Here is a 19,134-nt window from a genome sequence, read left to right as displayed (position 1 = left end):
ATGAATGTGAGCCAAGAAAAATTGAAGAAAACTCAATCTAAACTCTGTTTAGTTCAGCAAACGAAACATGCTCCTTGTTTTGTACCTAATAGCTCTCTGAATATGTTTACCTATTGCCGCAATAGGTCTCCACTCATTTCGCCACCCATTTCTCCACATAATTAGTCCATTTACTTTATGCTTTTATGCGAACACCTGCGACGAAACACTCATCGCCCTCGTACGTGAATCGTACCGAGCTAGATGTTATTTCACTCAAGTGAATTACCTCGAAAATACACAATGATGAAATCCACATATGCTCATTTAGAATAAGTCACCTCTTTGCAATTTCTTCTTTTTTTCACCCACCTTTCCATCTCCACTCCCTCCATCCAAGTCTATTGCACTCTTCTTTTCATTGCCCAGCTCACGTATTGAATCTGCCTGATGAAAACAGATCTCACTGCAGCACCACAATAGAATGGCTGATGCAGGAAAGATGAACCCTAATGGATTTTTTTTTTTCAACGTGCTCAAGATTGAATATAAGCCCCTGACCTCCAGATGTAGTGGATCCATTTCAACAGCAGAGATATTGTTTATGGTTTACACACACACACATACGCATACACATGCTGGGACACGCCACAACGTCCACCTCCGCAAAATGTAATTATCTCATTTCGTAGAGACCGAAATTATGAATGAACCCTCTTTACTGTCCGTCCAGCAATTCGTATCGACGGCGTCTTGTGTTTGAACTTCACAGTTTGCTTAATTACTCCGTTCGACAGAGTGTGTCAAGGTGAGGCAGCGATTTAATAGAAATTCCTTCGCTGCACAAATGAACCTTGCTCCGCCACGCTTTGGTAGCTTTGCCAGGCAGAAGACTATTTGATTTAGACCTTTCTGATTTTCGGCAGCGAAGCTTGAAAGAGCAAAAAAAGAAATGTGTGCGCTGAGGAAACACCGAGAAGCTTTTTAAAATATTGAAACTGCTTTCAGCTCTACCTTCTTTTCATTTTAATTCAGCTCTAAAAATGCCAGTCAGTGGTCATTATCACCAAAAATTAAAAAGGCAAAACTGCAGATGAAGTAAACATACTGAAATTAAAGCTTTATCCCCATATTGTATTGCCTCTAGATAGTTTTTCTAACAATTATGATTCGCGCACACACTAAAAGAAGAAACGAAACCTATTGCAATTTATCAAAATCAATCTTAAACTTTCGCTGTTTCGCTGCTTTTTAATATTTATTCATTTGTTTCCATGCATTTTTAATAGACATGCTGACTAAGTTACGAGTGCAGGGGGTGAATTTGGGAGTGCCAATGTTAGTTTTGTGTTTTACGGAAAGTCATAAAAATCATTAAACTTCACTTGCACACTATGCCCACGCTCACAAGTGAAAATGCAAATTTTCCCTAAATTTGTGTATTAAAAAGGATTGCGATATGATCCCATGTGACAAAGCCATATTGCAACTCTTTTTTCAATATATTGGGCAATGCTTTTCAAACATTTTTCTATATTTCGAGATGAATGAAAAATAGATTAGCAATAAAAACATTCTATTTATTACATGCTACTGCAAAAAATTTGCAGGAATTATAAATCGCTAGCAATAGCCTTATAGCTATGAGGTTATAATTGTAGTTGCGTCGGGCCCGCCCAATTGAATAAGGCACCGAATATCCATTGTCTATTGTTGCTGTTCGATTCAAATGAGATTCACGCAAAAATTAACTTGACCTGTGATGTCCAATGGTAAAATGACATCTTTGAAAATAATTGGCAAAGAAAGTAGATGAATATTTATAAAGTACATCTCAAAAAGAAGAAAAAATGTTTACGCAATGGATTCGAAACCAAATGTCATATTGTGATATGCGTATTTTCTCACTTCACATTACAATAAACTGATACATCTGTTAAAATATTCTCCAACTTTAATGATAAGTGGCTTAAATTTGGTGGGAATTAGATACAATTTTTTACAATTATCTTTTGAATCGTTTCTAGAAAAGCGACCGTAAAATGTCCACTCCAAACCTGTATTTTAGACTTCCTGGATCTGCTCAGGCATGTCGTGTGAAAATTCACGCACTTAAGTATTGTGTGGTCTTGAAAAATGACCTGAGTGGCTGATCAAGCGCTGTGTCTATGGTCAAGGTCATGACCAAAATTGTGTATGAAGATATATAACATGAATTCAATTTCCCTGTGGGCTACTTACCGATATTCCACATAATGCTCAGTATTGTAGTTATATTTCAGATGTATATCAAGCCATATGCTGACTGTTGTTTGGTCTTATATCTCCTCTGCTTGTGATAAATGCTCCAATATGTTCTGCTTGACCTTGATGTGTATCTGTGTGTATATATACTGTACAGTATACCCTCTTTTCTTTTCATTAGCAGGCTGTTATTTCTAAACAACGTGCTGGCTGGGATAATATGAAACAACTTTAAGCCAATAAACTGATAGGAAAGCCAAAGTGTCATGTGTCATCATATTTGATCCTCCCACCCCCTCATTCTCTGTCAGTCCTGGTGGTATTACTCAAGTATTAACTATTTCAGTGCCACTGGCGATGCCATATGTGGCTCTTTTAATTCCTCTGCTCTGAATTAAGAAAAAAAGTATATACCAAGGCACAGTTTTCCAACCCAAATCATCTACCCGAGTGTTTCCCAACCAACCAACCAACCAACCAACCAACCAACCAACCAACCAACCAACCAACCAACCAACCAACCAACCAACCAACCAACCAACCAACCAACCAACCAACCAACCAACCAACCAACCAACCAACCAACCAACCAACCAACCAACCAACCAACCAACCAACCAACCAACCAACCAACCAACCAACTAACCAACCCTAAAATGGCATACACAGATAAAACCCTTACACAGTAACCAGTAGATTACATTTGAAAACTATTGAAAAAAATTCCCTCGACGAAAATAATGATGACCTTGTTTCATTTTACTCAAATTATGTGACCCATTCAAAACTAACCAGGATGCACATTTAAAGGTGTGATGACAATATACAGCAATTGATTTTAATAAAAATCCATTGAAAAAACGTCACAGAAAAGTTTTAATAATGAAAGAGCATCCTATCTAGTCTACAGCCTGGGATGGGACATGGATGGAACATCTAGTGCCATCAATGGTAACCAATAAGTTAAAATCGGCATTTGTTTCTCATCTTTCAGGACCATTGACAGCTCTAGACATCCCATCCATTTGGACTGGGAATGAACAATCATTCAATCGCCCTGTCTCTGTCCAAAGGGTTGGGACGTCTAGCGCTGTCAATGGCAGCCAATGATAAAGGGAACCTCGGACTTAAAGACTTGTAGGTTCTAATAAGCCTCAATTGTTCTCTTTTACTAATATAATGTATGTTATGAGAAACACATACTATATTGCCATTGATTTAAAAATCTCTTAAATTTAGTACATGTTTTGACCTACGGAGGGCGCCATTTTTATGGACACTCGGGGTAATGACGTAGACTGGAGGGAAACCTACTATTTGTGTTTTTCTTGAGTCTTTTATTACCTTTTCATTGCCTTAAAATAGTGTTTGCATGTGTTTCCCTCTCATACTTTGAATTTTAAGCAGAGTGTTTTCTTCTTTAAAGCAGATTGTTGGTTGGTTGACCACATTAGTCAGGAAGCATATTTAAACCACCCGTATTTGATATTACTACGTTTAAGTATTTTCTTCTTTAGTAGGTTCTGTCTGTAAACATCTAAACAAAACAAGCTGAAAGCGCACGGTAGTACTTTGGGTGGAAAATTCGCCTCTTGTAGACGTTTCGCCGGAGTAGCACATTTTGGCAGAACACTTTTGTTTTTTCCTACTCTTATCACGTCTCATCCCGTCTTTCCTGTTCATTTTGCTTTTGCTGCTCGTTTTGTGAAATATCAACAGTGCTGTCATGCTCATTAATGTTCCTCTTGAGTTCAAATTGAAAGGTTTTACAGATGACATGTTTATGTCACGAGAGTCATACTCTCACTCATAGTGTCAGTCATACCTGTCACCGCCCTGCGACGTAAACATCAATGGCGACCTACTAGTTAAATTAATTTAACAAATTGTATAAAAACGAAAACATCACGAGGGGTTTCAATATCAAATAATTTTAACACATAATAATGGTTATCTTTTAAGAACTACAAGTCTTTCTATCCGTGGATCCCTTTAACAACAAAACTGCAAAAATAAATATCACATTACTGTGAAGACTAGTGTAAAATCAAATTTACCCCAAGACAGCCCATTTCTGGTGACCTCTGGTCGTGAAAAAATAAATTGATTATGGATTCCTTGGCAATTAAATAACTTATTCAGATACAGCATTTCAGTATCGATGCTTCTATACTTTTTCAATACTTTTGGCAGCCCTGTTAGGTGGATCATTTTGTTGGGAAATACCAGTTTGTCCAGTGTCTGAGTCTACTCACCGATGGCATCTGTCCGGACACGAGCTGGCTGTCTTGCGCTAGCATGTTAGACATCATGAGGGTGGGCAATTCCGGGTAGGAATAAGGGTTGATGAGGCCGTTGTGTGACAGCGAGTGGCAGAGGTAGCCCGTGGAGTCGTGCTCCATCAGGTGTAGCAAAGGAGGCTCCGGGTGGTTGGGCGGAGTAATGGGAGGGATCTCGTAGTCTTCGTCCCCGGCTCCATTGCCGCTTGTTGTTCCGCCGCCACCGCTTCCGCCACCGCCGCCACCTCCAGCTCCTCCACCATTACTGCCGTTACCGCCACCAGTCTGAGTTGTGTAGTTCTGAGAAAGATGGAGACACATTTGTGCTTAAGTGACTTTTTTACCAACAGATGGAAACTGCTCATCGTATCTGACTTTGGGGCAAGAGGGGTTAGACTGGACTGGTCACCAGCCAACCTCAAAGCACATATGGGTGACTATTCACACTGCATTCACGCAATTAGTCTTCAGTGTACTACGGTAAACAAGCTTTTGGCTTGAATTCTAAACTTCAACGGAAACACTATACTTCAGGGCTGGAGCTATCAATTATTTTATTAGTCGATCAATTTATCAACTAGTTAGTTCGAATAATTGAGTTATTTGATTAGGAACATTTAATACGTTGCAGAATAGATTTTAGGAGATGTAAAACAAAGGCTTGCTAAAATTGTTCTTTCAAAACAGCATTAAATGCGAATACAAAATACAATTCCCGAGTGTTTCTTCAAACTATTTAGACTTGCACTTTCATCTAAAAATAATTTTAGTTTAGCCTCAAATTGCATTAAAAAAAATAAATAAATAAATGAGGATCTACAGTAAGTACAACAAGAAAACAACTGGCTAGCTTGCATAGCAAAATTACGCTAGCTTAAATGCTATAAAATGCTAACCTTTCTGCAATGCTTTAAAAACAATTGTTCAAACACATATTCCCACAAAAAATTGCTAGATATATCCATAAACTAAAATACAAATACATAAAAAAACATTCGCTCAAACAAAAATTTAGCTTATGTTGGTCTCACAGGCAGCAGCTGGATTCAGCCATGTTAAATGAGTTATGTCATATTCACTTTTGCCACTAGAGGGCAGTGTATCCACCCAAATCAATAAAACTAAATGCAAACACTTTCAAAACAAACCATTACAACCCTAACCAAATACTCGAGGCAGCAAAACTTGATACAAAGCTTTTTTCTAATCGAATTACTCGAGTTAATCGATTAATTGTTGCAGCACTACGATACTTTTAAAGTTTCACTTTGACATAGGTTTTTCCAGTTTTCATGCAACCAACACCATCCCTGTTCCATCTGTTTTAAGTGAAGAAAAGGTGTAACAACCCCTCAAATACCAACATATTTGAACATTTACCAAGTTACAAATAATATCGTCTCACCCAAGATTACCAAACCATAAAACACCTAATATCTCCATTGACCATTTTCCGGGAACATCCATGGCAGGATAAATCTCAAATTAGATGCATGTGTATGTGTGTGTATCGACATGAGTGCAATTTGCTTTAATTGATTTTTTAAAATAAAATAAATTATCGAGCAACTCGTCTTCTGATCGAATATTGTACTCAAGATGGACAATAGGGGTGTGACAAAATATCAAAATGGTGATATATCGTGATACTTTGTATCCCAAAAGGTTATCGATATGCTCCTGCCAAGAATCGAGATATCGTTTTAAAAAGGTGTCAATGTCTTAAAAAAAAATAAAATAAAAATGAACCAACAAGTTGCTACCAAAATCTTCCACCATAATCGTGTCTCAGTTGCTAAGGCTACATTGACGGTTCACAACGCCCAATCCATTTAGACTGGGAATGTTCGTTCATTCGAAACCAGAGCATTCACAGTCCGATTTTCAGGACATTTACAGGTCACTTGCTGTTCATTTTAGGGCATCTACAGGTCATTTTCTGTTGAGTTTGAGTCACTGCCTATTCATTTGGGTGGTTCCCAGGTCATTTCCTGTTCTGTAACTCAAAATAAACAAGAAGAGACCCATAAAATACCCCAAAATCAACAGGAATTAACTGAAAATGAACAGGTAAATGACCTTGAATGCTCCAAAATTACCTCAATGCCTGGCATTGGCTGCCACTACCGGCCATAAACGTTCAATCCGTTTGAAGTGGGAGGGATGGCAGCGAATGAACGGCCACCCTCCCAGTTCAAATGGATTGGACGTCTGATGATAAACTCATTCTAATTCACAGCAGAAGCTTGTTTTTCTGTTTATTAGTTGTTTGTAGAATATCCTAGAATGATTTCCTGACCAATGTATCGATAATCGTTGTATTGCCATATCGTCAGATCATCGTTATCGTGAGCTTTGTATCGCAAATTGTATCGTAACGTGAGGTACCAAGAGGTTCCCAATCCTAATGGACAATGCAACAAACGACACAAATAGCATCCACACCATTGTTGATCATTTCAAGTAAGGATTCTTGAATGAAGAAATTGCGATTTCAAGTTTTTTGTCTGCTGTGACACATTTACAAGGAAGATCCAAGAGTAAAAATCGTTCTGCATGCAATGGCTCAGGATAATCTTAAAGAGAAATGTTGAACCAAGAAACATTCTCAAATTCAGTCCAATTGCTCATGTATGCAATTTGTTAAGTTATTTACCAGTCTTGCATATCCCTGTACACATTCCTCGAGGTATTTCAAATACTCGAAAAACCTCTACACATGCTCCCAATTCAAATTTCATTTATTGCAAAAACAAACCTAATAAAAATACTAAACGTATTTGAATGCCACTACAGCGAGTCCAATCAAATCGCAGCTCCAAAAGACCCGGAGAGAAAAAATAGCCAGGGGAGTCAACAGGGAGCGAAAAGCAATCTCCAGCTGAAACGACTCCCATTGTAATGACTGTGTCAAATTAATCATCACAAATAATATTCCGGTGTCAGCCATTCAAGAGTTTTTTAATAGAATTTTTATGATTCACGTCATGCGGCATACATCAAACAGTCAGTCCAGCAACATTTCTGAAATCAATTCAATATCATCTTTGTGTAGGCTGTCATGCTCGGCGGCAGAGTGGTCATTTATCTCAGCGCCAGATACTTTTCGGAGAAGAAAAAGACTGGCGGGAGAGAAAGAGAAGGGGGGGGGATTTGACGCATTGTCGTTTTTCTTCCTCAAGGTGAGCTGATTGTTCACCTGGTTCAACTGTGTTAAACCCCAAGATAAAATCTCAAATTGAATCCGAAATGCATTATTACTGCAAAAGATAACTTTTATGAAAATTCAGAAAAACAAACAAACAAACAAACACAAAAAATAAAAATAAAAAATAAAAAAAATAAAAAAATAACAAAAACATTACATAAATCATTAATTTGAAAAAAATAAGGTGTTTATTACTTGGATTCCTATTAAATTTCAATATTCTAAAACAAATCCTATTAAATGCTAAAAATGAATATAAATAATACATGACAAGAGTAGTATAAATGAATCATAAAATAAATGCAATAAAAAAAGCTACCATTCAATAATGAAGACAGAAAAAAACTGCATTTGAAGTGTTTGTGTATGATCTAAAAAATATACTATCAAAATTATTAATACAATCAATAAGAATATATAATAGAAAGCCATAGGAATAACTTTAAAAGTTGAAGTACAAATAACGAAATTATATAAACAATGCACTACCAATATAATAAAGACAAATACATGAAAAGTAACATATTGTATAAATGTAATAAAAAGTAAATTAGGATAAAACTATCCCAAAAAAAAAAAAAAATATATATATATATATGTATATATATATATATATATATATATATATATATATATATATACCAAAGAAATAATTTATATAAAACAATATTTTATATTTGAAAAAACAAAAAAAATATTATTTGATATCTGTAATAATATATTCAATGAAACTATTTTATGAAAAAAATAAGGAAAAACTACATAAACTCCCTTAGTGAACATATATTATAAACATATATATAACATATATTTTAATATAAATAAAGAATATCTAAAAAAAAAAAAAAAAAAAAAAACCCTACACAGGAAAAGCTTGTTATCCCAAATTAAATAATTATAAATAATGCATGAATGAATGAAAAAAAAAAAAAACAGAAAAAAATATATATACACACATGTATATATATATAAATAAATCAAATCAATACATACAAAATTAATGATATACATGTGTAACAACTTTATCTTTTATCATGTTTTAATAATAAAACAAAAATATTTGATTAATAAAATACATAGTTGTAAATAATTCAGTTTAATGAAAGATCGCTTGGATTTTGTTTCAGTTTCCCCTAAATGAAAAAAAAAAACAAATCTAATGCAGCTATTTGATCATTGGCATCCTTTTACACACATGAGCAAGCACGTTTTGAGTTTTCACTCGAATTGAAACCGATTTGATATGCTTTGAAGCAAGCTTTTTATTTTCTAAATCCTCTTCTCTTACATTTAATAAGAAAAGAACAAGGTGATTAACCTACAGTCAATGTCAAAGGTTGGCATTACTTTTTGGATTCTGTCTCTTTGCTGACTGATGATTTTTTTTTTGGAGTGTGTGTAAACCTTTAGGGATTACTTGTGTTATTGTTTGGTCTAATGGATGAGAAAAGCAACATTTCCTGAGATTCAATTTCCCTCATAATTGTTGGAAGGAAATGGGATTGTTCGCTGTAAACATCTAAGCCATTGTGTGTGTCCCTTGCCATTGTGTTCCAACGGGTGCCATCTTTGAGTTATCATGGAGCATGTTCATCAGCCTTTATGTGTGCAGTTTGTCCAAGTGTGTATCCACAAATCCAGCGATAGTTTCCTGCTTTGGATGAGGACGACCACAGAGCCTCATCCATTGCCCTTGGATGAAATCATGTAAATATGCCAAGGATAACCGTAGTTGGATTGCGGCTGTTTAAATCATTCATATGTCTCCGTTGTGCATGCCTGCTTATATTTGAGTTTAAAAGTGTGCTCTGGCAAGTGCCTATACGGTACTGTATACAGTGGAAGCTTTCTTTAATGCTTTCTGGGACAGAGACCACTAAAGTGGACAACTATTCAAACTAGGGCTGCAGCTATCGATTATTATAGTAGTCGATTAATCGATGAACCATTAGTTAATAATAGTAATAATCGAGTAATCGGATAAGGAACATGAAAATTAAATTACCTGAGCTGAGCCTCAAACGGTATAAAAAAATAAATAAAGGAGGATCTATGTACAACAACAACAACGATAAAAAAAAACAATTGGCTAACTTAGATAGCAAAAGTCCGCTAGTTCAAATGTTATAAAATGCCAACTTTTTAACAATGATCTTAACAAATGGTTCGGACACACATTCCCACAAAAATAGGCTAAATATGCCTATAAACTCAATTACAAATGCATTAAAAAACATTAGCTCAAACAAAAACGTAGCTTATGTTGGTCTTCACAGGGAGCACCTGGATTCAGCCATGTGAAATGAGGCAGACTTGAAGGCAGTGTATCCACCCAAATCAATAAAACTAAATGCAAACACTTTCAAAATCAACCATTACAACGCTACTTTAATTAAACGAATACTCGAAGCAGCAAAATTTAATTTGAATCTTTTTTTCTAATCGAATACTCGAGTTAATCGATTAATCGTTGCAGCACTAATTCAAACATTGACATTTAAGATATTTAACCCTTCATAGGGCAAGTAAATATTTTTGGTCATCACAATATTAAAAACTAGAAATATACAGATAGTCCCTAGGCTACGACGTAGCCGACTTACGTGATTTCGATTTTACGACGCAGGAGTCTCGTCCACCATTTTGTCTGCAGGCTACATTATTGTACCTCAGAGTATGTTATTATTTTTATTTTATTTTGTTAATATTACCGTTCGCCTTTTGGCGACATGTGTATTTGATTATATTCTTGCCTTTTGGTTTGTGATCCATGCTTTTATTTTGGCACAGGAAGCGAAGAGCAGAAAGTACTTCCACACGCAAGTAAATACGCATCTACACACGTAGAAGAAAATATTTGCTACCACGAAGCAGTTGCGTAGCTAGTGAGAGAGGACAAAGATTACGGTTTAACTAGCTGTGTAGCTAAGACTTACAGTACAATGAAGTATAATACTGTGGTACCTCTACATATGAAGTTAATTTGTTCTAGGACCTTGTTTGTAAGTCGAAATGGTCGTATGTTGAGCAGGATTTTCCCATAAGAATACATTATAATTCCATTAATTCATTCCACAGCCCAAAAACCTACACTAAATACTTAATAAATACTGCTGGTACTATTGCAAATAGCAGGTACACAGAGCAAATCAAATACATTATGAATAAAAATTGGAATAATAATATATTAATAGTAATAATAATAATAATAATAATAATGCTAGTAATAATGTAACGAATTGGGTTCTAATGTGGCAAATGTATTTTTGCGTGGTGTACCTGAATGCACCGCGTGGCTGACTTGTCAGTTAGGGAGGACTTTTTAGTTTCACTTATTATGTTCTGTTGTAGGGTACAGCTGCAGCAGACAGTAGGCATACTGTGTTGCACAAGTTCTGAAATAATGATTAAAAACCTGACGAAGCTGGCGATTTCTTTGGCGATCTCAAAAAGGAATGTGAAAAGGCTGGCGAACGGAGGAGGACCGCTAAGCTCATAGACCGTCTACGGCCGTATTGTCGAGCCAGTTCACAGACGCGTATACCATGCTAATATTTTTCTATCATTTCCATCGTCATTTCAATGGTAAGCCTCACCATTTTCCTTTTTTCACCACCTGTACAAACATTGCTGGAACCCTTGTTGATTTCCCTCACAAGAAAATCTGCCGTGCGTCTGTCTTGTGGGATAAAAGAGAACCTGCGGCGCTTACATAAATCATCGTATTTCGAGCATGCCGTCGTATGTAGAAACAAATGGTGAGTCAAATTTTACGTTGGGTGTCGAAAAGATCGTGTGTGGAAGCAATTGTATGTCGAGGTACCACTGTACATGTTTTTGGACAGTTATTTTGAGATTTAGGGAGTATTTAGGGGTACTTAAAGGGTTAATTCCGATTTACATGGAAATTCGGGTTACGTCATCAGCGTTGGAACGGAACTCGCTCTTAACCTTTGGACTACCACATACAGAGATCCCTTTCCAATTCACGCGTCGAAATTTGCTGTTTCAGTTCTTCGCAGGGTTTAAAAAAAGTATTTTTTTTAAAAATGAAAAAAATATTTGTCATTCCATTTTGAGGCGCGAGAGAGAATGTTTCGCAGCAAAACATACTGTACATGGCTCAGGGGCTTTGTACATACAGTACCTATGAGCACTCATTTGAAGCACGTGAATGTTCCTGGTGCAAGATTGACACATGACGAAACCAGTGACCACTATCGAAGCCGCCCCTACGATGACCGACAGTCAGACACGACGAGACCGCCAATAAGAATGGCTTTATTCCAGTGACGTGCGGTCAGGGGAGGCAGGTGAGGCAGAGCATCAAATTATAGCATCAAATTTATATTAATATTTGTCCATTGCTCTTTATGTATGACCCATTTCAAACATTTTTTATAGTCAAAATCGCTGAATTTGCCTATTCCCTGTTCAAATAATGAAATGAAACGAGGTGCGGCAGCAACGAGTAAAGCCTCACCTCTGAATGCGCAATCCATAACAAACTGGGTTGATACATGGAATTGGAGCGTGCTGGTTGCCGTACATCTGCATGTCGCCATTATAATGTTTCCAGATACGTTCATTTGACCTGATTTTCCACAGTCTGGCTAATGTCTTTAACCCTTAAAGTTTAATGTTTGTTAGCGACATATTTAGTTTTGCTGATGGGAAATAAAACCGCAGTGAAAAGGCACAGGTTGCGGCAGATAGTACTCTGCCGCACTGAAAGGGGGCGTACGTGAAACTGGACTTTCCGTCAAAAGTGGACGCGATTAACAACACCGGAGCTAAAAGGTTTGCTTCAAACTACGGGACAGAAGATAACTCGCGCTTTTCAAACGGACTGGTACACCCGAAAAGACTGGCTATGTGGCTGTCCTTCGAAAAATCGCCTTTGCTGCTTTCCCTGCCTTTTCTTCTCAACTTGTGCCAATGTCCGGATTAACACGAGATATTGTGACATTAAAAAACTACCACGAAGCCTCAGCAAACATGAGAGCTCGACCACTCACATTTAAAGCCTGATTGCTTTAAAAACTTTTGGAAGCTCAAGGATCGATTTGGCTTTGACGAACAGTGGAAGCTCAACGGTAGCATCCACAATGCCAAGGTAAAGGAAAACCGAAAGAGTTTGAAAGACCTCATTAATGCAACCTGCATCCTAGCTAAACAGGAGTTAACATTTTGTGGTAACGATGAGCGTGTAAGCTCTTCTAAACGTGGCATATATGTAGAACGATTACATGGTTTTGCTGAGAAAGATGAAAGGTTAGCTTGACATTTGGACACATCCACTGTGTTTTCTGGCTTGTCAAATAGAACACAGAACAATCTAATTGAAGCAATCCTCTCCAATGAGGCGGAGAGATTTTTTAAAGTAAAGGAAAATGAATGAATGAATGCTTTATTTGGACATGAGAAAAAAATAAAAATAATAGACAAAACAAACGAAAAACAAACAAAACAATTTTTTTTTTTTTTTAAATCAGACAGAACCAATGATATTCTCGAGATAACAGAAAAAATTGTTTAAACAATAATAATAATGATAATAATAAACAAGATCAGAATTTATTCATTGTGTCCAAAAAGGAGTAGGATGAAGCATTTGCTTATTAAAACCTACCCCACAAAATGAGGACTTTTACAAAAAGGGCGTAGGTTTGCATAGGGACGGTAGGGACATAACATTACCAACTTTTCAGGATGCTAAAATTGTCCCCGCCAACTTTTAAGCAACCTTACCTTTTTTGCATGATATAATGTTCAGTTATATAGAGAATTTAGATCTTTCAATAGTTCCATATGTTGTAAGAAAAGAATTGACCCTACCATTATTAAGTGAATTATTTTCATTATGTTTATGTTTGCTAATAAAAAGCAGACATTTATTCAGGAAGTTTTCAAAATGTTTCTTTAGTATTTTTTGAAAACAAAGGTTTAAATCGAACAGTGTATCATCTGAACCAATGCACGTAAAAGTTATTATCAGTAGATAAGGATTTATTTTGCATTGATCATTTTGCCTTTTATTTAGCATTTTGATCATGCCTATTAATTAATTAGGTTCATATACATGACAAATGTGGCCCTTTGCCCCCTTCATCCAATCTGTTTGGTCTTATTAATGTTCCGTCCCCAGCAAAAAGTGTACCTACATGCAGGTTATGCTGTTATATCGTCCCTACGAATGTTGAGACCAAACCTATGCCCTTCCAAAGTAACGGCGGTTTTTGTGGTGAAGGACAGGCGTAAGACCACAAAGTTTTCATTTCAATCTTCTTTCAAAAAAAAAAAAAAAAAGAGCTTAGACGAAGTAAAATACAATAGAATATTTAAAAACTAAATTTTGGACTTAAATAAAATATCCTTTGTTTTTCTTTTCACACTTTTTGTTTAGCAATCTGTAATAAATTGATTAAAGTATCAGAATTAAAAGTTTTAATAAATTGATTAAAGTATCAGAATTAAAAGTTTTAAAAACAACTGAGTATTTCACTAAGGGTCAGAATTGAATTCTGTGGTTTTGTACACCACTCTTTACTCTCATTTATGTTGCATGAATTATAGAATTGCGATGGCCAACACATTGAGGGTGTAGAGCAAATGCATGTTATTTTCTTACTTTTACGTATCGATAATATGTACCGTGTGTGCATCTTTTGTGAAGAATGCTGATGAGATATGAAATAACCAGTAGCCAATTGAATGAGCTACCCTTTTTGGTTTATATATTTGGAAATCTGACACTAAAGGAGTCAGTGCCTCACCAACCATGAACCTCACCGCACGTCACTGCTTTATTCTGTAAGCTGATTGGGTGGGTGCGCACCATCGGGACCACCCCTATAGTGACTGAAAAACTAGACTGCTAATAATAGTGGCTTTAACCCGTGAGCTAATTGGCTGCACACATTGTAGCCTCGCCCAGCCTTTTACCTTGTTTTATCTAGCTTTGCGCAAAGATCACGCTAGCCTGCATCCTTACACCATCATCAACTCACATGTAAATTTGCCCATTAGTTAAAAATGTTCTAATGAACTAGTTTTGTTGCTGCCAAGTGATAAATGTCCACTCTGCCTTAAGTGGATTTGTGGAGCTGGCATACAGCGGGGTACCAGTGTAAAATTTGTTTGAGTTCCAATGTTAGAAAGTGAACAACGGTTAGCTCCAAAGTATGCTTGAAGGCTGTCGAAACCAAAGCAAGCAGCATGGACAAATAAAAATCCCCGCTTAAAATTGAGACGTGCGGTGGCAGCAACATTTAAATTTTAAATTTTCAGGTGATTTGCTCTATCAAATGTTATAATATTTTTCACATTTGAAAAAAATGTTTTGTGTACTGAATCGTGGGTCATTACAGCCCTATTGTTATATAATTTTTATATGATTATTAGGGCTGTCAAACGATTCAACTTTTTAATCGAGTTAATCACAGCTTAAAAATTAATTAATCGTAATTAATTGCATTTCAAACCATCTCTAAAATATGCCATATTTTTCTGTAAATTATTGTTGGAATGGGAAGATAAGACACATATATACATTCAACATACTGTACATAAGTACTGTATTTCTGTATTATAATAACAAATCCAACATTATTAACATTATTTCTGTTAAAGGGATCCATGGATAGAAAGACTTGTAGTTCTTAAAAGATAAATGTTAGTACAAGTTATAATAATTTTATATTAAAACACCTCTTAATGTTTTCGTTATAATAAAATTTGTAAAATTTTCAATCAAAAATAAACTAGTAGCTCGCATTATTGATGTCGCCGAGCGGTGACGTCACATGGGCTCCCTGCCGTTCTTCCACAGTGTCTTTAACTACGTAAGATAGTGATTGAAATACACTACAAGGTGTCAATGGCGAGTTTTGAATTACTTAGAAATCAAGCCAATGAGTGTGATTTGTCCCTCGGCTGAAGCCGTAGTTCCCTGTTGACTTGTCCAGCCAATTTACTTCACGGTCATTTGAGTGCAACATACGAGACCTCTGAGACTAAATATTACCATCCAGTGTATTTGTCGAGCTAAACAACAGCTAAATGAAATGTTTGAATAGTTTGTCCAAAGGCTCTCGTGAGTAAAGATGCACCATCCAACACTTAGAACCATGGTACAACATGCCCAGCCGTCATTACATCCTTGAGCGATTCGGCCGTGGAAGATTCGAGAACGATTCACAAACATCCAAATTCCGATTATTGAAATATGTCAAGTAAAGGGGAACTAATACACAGCGCGGTCTTCAGGACGCAATGCGAAACGGATTGCGCGTCCCGAGAGTATGATGAGAGCATGCTTGTCATAGACCCGGGTAATGCTCATGGCTTTAGCTCAACTCATGCCGCTGGATAAAAACACAAGAATACCTGACTGCTACTGACAGCCGCTACAAACTACGTCAACATCGCTTTACTGTAGATTATAGATATCATATGTATATAGAACTAGATGCAAAATGACAGACTCGATGGCGGTAGCAACATTAAAGTATGGACAACTAGATGCGTTAGTAAACAGCCGCTATCTTAAAGCAGGAGATTTCCCTAGGCTTTTGTGAACCTTCCAAGCGAACCTAATTAACTTTTTATCTAAAATACTCCTAAATCGGCAAAATCTTGACTTGAATCTATCTTCAAAACAGTTTTTAAACTTTCACATGTCGAAAGTAGAAAGAAGGGAAATTATGGAATAACGGGAGCAATTTTAACAACTTTAACAGTTGATTTGCAAAATTAAATGAATTGAATGTAGTTTAAAGCTGCTGATACAGAATGGGAACTTGAGTATTTTATTTACTGTTTTAAATTGTTAACTTGATACTGAAATAGTCGTTTATTTAAACCTGAGAGGCTTTTTATACAATTATTGTAACTAATGCACGAAACATTAAAAGCATCTAATAGCTTTGTGGGATTTTTCACTGAGGTTGTTTGTGTGTTTTGCTTTTTTAAGACAGTTTACAATATTATTTGCACGTTTTACTGACTGACTATGCCATTTCTGTTTGTTATTTATAATGTTTTGTGTTTGTCACTGAATAAACAGGTCAGTTTCTTGTTACCAACCGTTGTGTGTTATTCAAACTCACCTAGTTCAGCTGGCTAGTTGTTATCAAGAGTACTAAAACTAGAGCTGTCCCGACTAGTCGACATAGTCGACGTCATCGATGACGTAAATCCGTCGACGAGCACAACATCCCGTCGACGGTTAATGAAGGGTTAAAAAAATATATGCGCGGAAAGAAAAATGTCGGATGCTCTGTATGCAAGCGGGGAAAGCGGCACAAAGCCAAAAAAGCGCACCAGAGTGTCCAAAACATTGACTTATTTCAAAGAAACAAAGGAGCGTACACTCTTCTGTCCTGTCTCTTCAATGCCAAGCTTGGCTGCACGTCGGCCGTGAATAAACACCTCAAGCGCCGTCACCCAGTTGGTAAATTTTTTGTTTTTTCATTTTTTGTACACCAGAGGGTGCTGTCGCCTTACTAAATAATAATGTTTCGTTGATAATGGGCCTATAAGTGCTATTAGTATTGTTCTTAATGCTAACTGAAAGGTTTATTTCATGTTATGGTTTATTTTATGGTATAGAAAATTATATAAGGTTAAAAGGTCATAAATATATACAGTATATACAGTGATTGCACTCAAGAGAGAGATTGTCAATGATAAGGTAATAAATTAAGATAAAGGCAATTCATATAGGCAATTCATTGATATATAAATAAAGTTTAAAAGGAAAAAGGTGAAAAGTTTTCGTTAATTTCTAATTGTGTTGTTTTATTTGTGTGCACCGTAGCTCTTACAGTGTGATTACATCAAAGATGGAATAAAAGTTGTAAACCATCAGTTTAAGAGACCATCTTTTCAATCGGGATGCTACACTAGTTAATTCTATCAGCATTTGAACTCATTGTTTACTTGTGATTTATTATTGTTATTTACGTGTTTATTTGTACTTTAGTAAATAATTTAAGTGTTCTAATATGTTTTTTGTGAATTGATAAGCGTCAACAAAAATTTCATTGCTAAATAAGTAAACAAAAACAAACAATTTTTTTTTTTAATTATTAGATTAGTCGACTAATCGTAAAAATAGTCGGCTGACTAATCGGGAGAAAATTAGTCGTTTGGGACAGCCCTAACTAAAACCCTTTTCGACATGAGTCTGACGACTAAGTAAGGAGGCTAAATAACTTTAAACTTTAACACATGCTCAGATAGGCCGGTATCGGCCAATATCTGTATCGGATTGGAAGTGCAAAACAATATCTGTATCGGATCGGAAGTGCAAAAACCTGGATCGGGACATCCCTAGTCATTCCGCCCATGCGTTAAATGCGTCAAATATTTTAACGTGATTAATTAAAAAAGTAATTACCGCCCACTAAAGCGATAAATTTGACAGCACTAATAATTACAGCTATAAATTGAATAGAAAGCCTTTATTGTCATTGTACACAGTACAGCAAGATTTAAAGCTTCAAAAGCAAAAAAGAAAAAAAAAAAATGAACGGAAGGTGGAATAATGAAATTAAAATGAATAAAAACAAAGATACAATCTGGTTGTGGCGACACTACTACACACATACAAGTAACACGAGTTACTTACCAGTGTTACTACTACTTCCTGGTCATAGTATTTAACTCATTGCATGCCACTGACGGCGATAGGCATCAAATTCATTTTAACTGGGAGGGCTGGCCGTGAATGCTCATATTTCGGTGTCATTTACGTTGCTAGATGTTGCCCCTCCCAGTCAAAATGGACTGTCAATGGCAGCCAATGACATACATGAGTGCTCTGTGAGGGTAAAAACCAAAATAATTTGCGCATGATAGTAAATAAAATGGAATTAAAAATAAACCGAAGAAATTAATACTGAAAAATATTTCATAAAAATCTAGATGTACATAAACCAAATTAAAAATAAAGAATAAAAAAATTAATGACAACATATAAGGAATGTCTTTAATATCTCAAATTAATATCTCAATAATTGATAAGATAAAACAAACAAAACAAATATACAGATGTTGGGGATGTCCTGATCGCATATTTCTTCACCCGAGTCCGAGTCACCTGAATTTGAAAATCTGCCGATACCGAGTCCCGATCCGATATTAATCCCACCCCGCCCAAACATGTGACAGTATTGTAACGGTTTTCAGTACTCCCCCTTTCGCTTTTTCCAAGAGTGTGCGTAGTGTTTAATTTTATTTGTTTATTTATTACCTAAACGTATGTATTTATTTTTTTTGGCAATGCCATTGTAGTTCTGGATTATTTTGTTACTTTTTAGCCCTAAAATGACTATCTTTTTTTTTTTTTAGACTAAAAGCCTGATCCTTTTCACCCGATTCCGATCTTCTGAAAAATGGCGCGTTCGGCCCAATTTCCAA

The 19,134-nt window shown here is 36.1% G+C and overlaps 1 protein-coding gene across 3 annotated transcripts in view; it reads right to left on the bottom strand.

The window, feature by feature from the left end:
• Positions 1-19,134, bottom strand: part of LOC130922420 (TOX high mobility group box family member 2) — a 255,295-nt gene that overhangs the window by 76,207 nt on the left and 159,954 nt on the right. For all 3 annotated transcript variants that reach the window (XM_057847182.1, XM_057847181.1, XM_057847183.1), the window contains exon 4: positions 4,479-4,802. In XM_057847182.1, coding sequence (XP_057703165.1) covers positions 4,479-4,802 — 324 coding nt within the window. The remainder of the gene's footprint in view (positions 1-4,478; positions 4,803-19,134) is intronic.

Source organism: Corythoichthys intestinalis, chromosome 9, assembly GCF_030265065.1.
Source record: "Corythoichthys intestinalis isolate RoL2023-P3 chromosome 9, ASM3026506v1, whole genome shotgun sequence".
In the NCBI taxonomy this organism is placed as follows: domain Eukaryota; kingdom Metazoa; phylum Chordata; class Actinopteri; order Syngnathiformes; family Syngnathidae; genus Corythoichthys; species Corythoichthys intestinalis.
The sequence above is the reverse complement of the archived record's forward strand: the minus strand, read 5'-3'. Positions and strand labels throughout refer to the sequence as shown.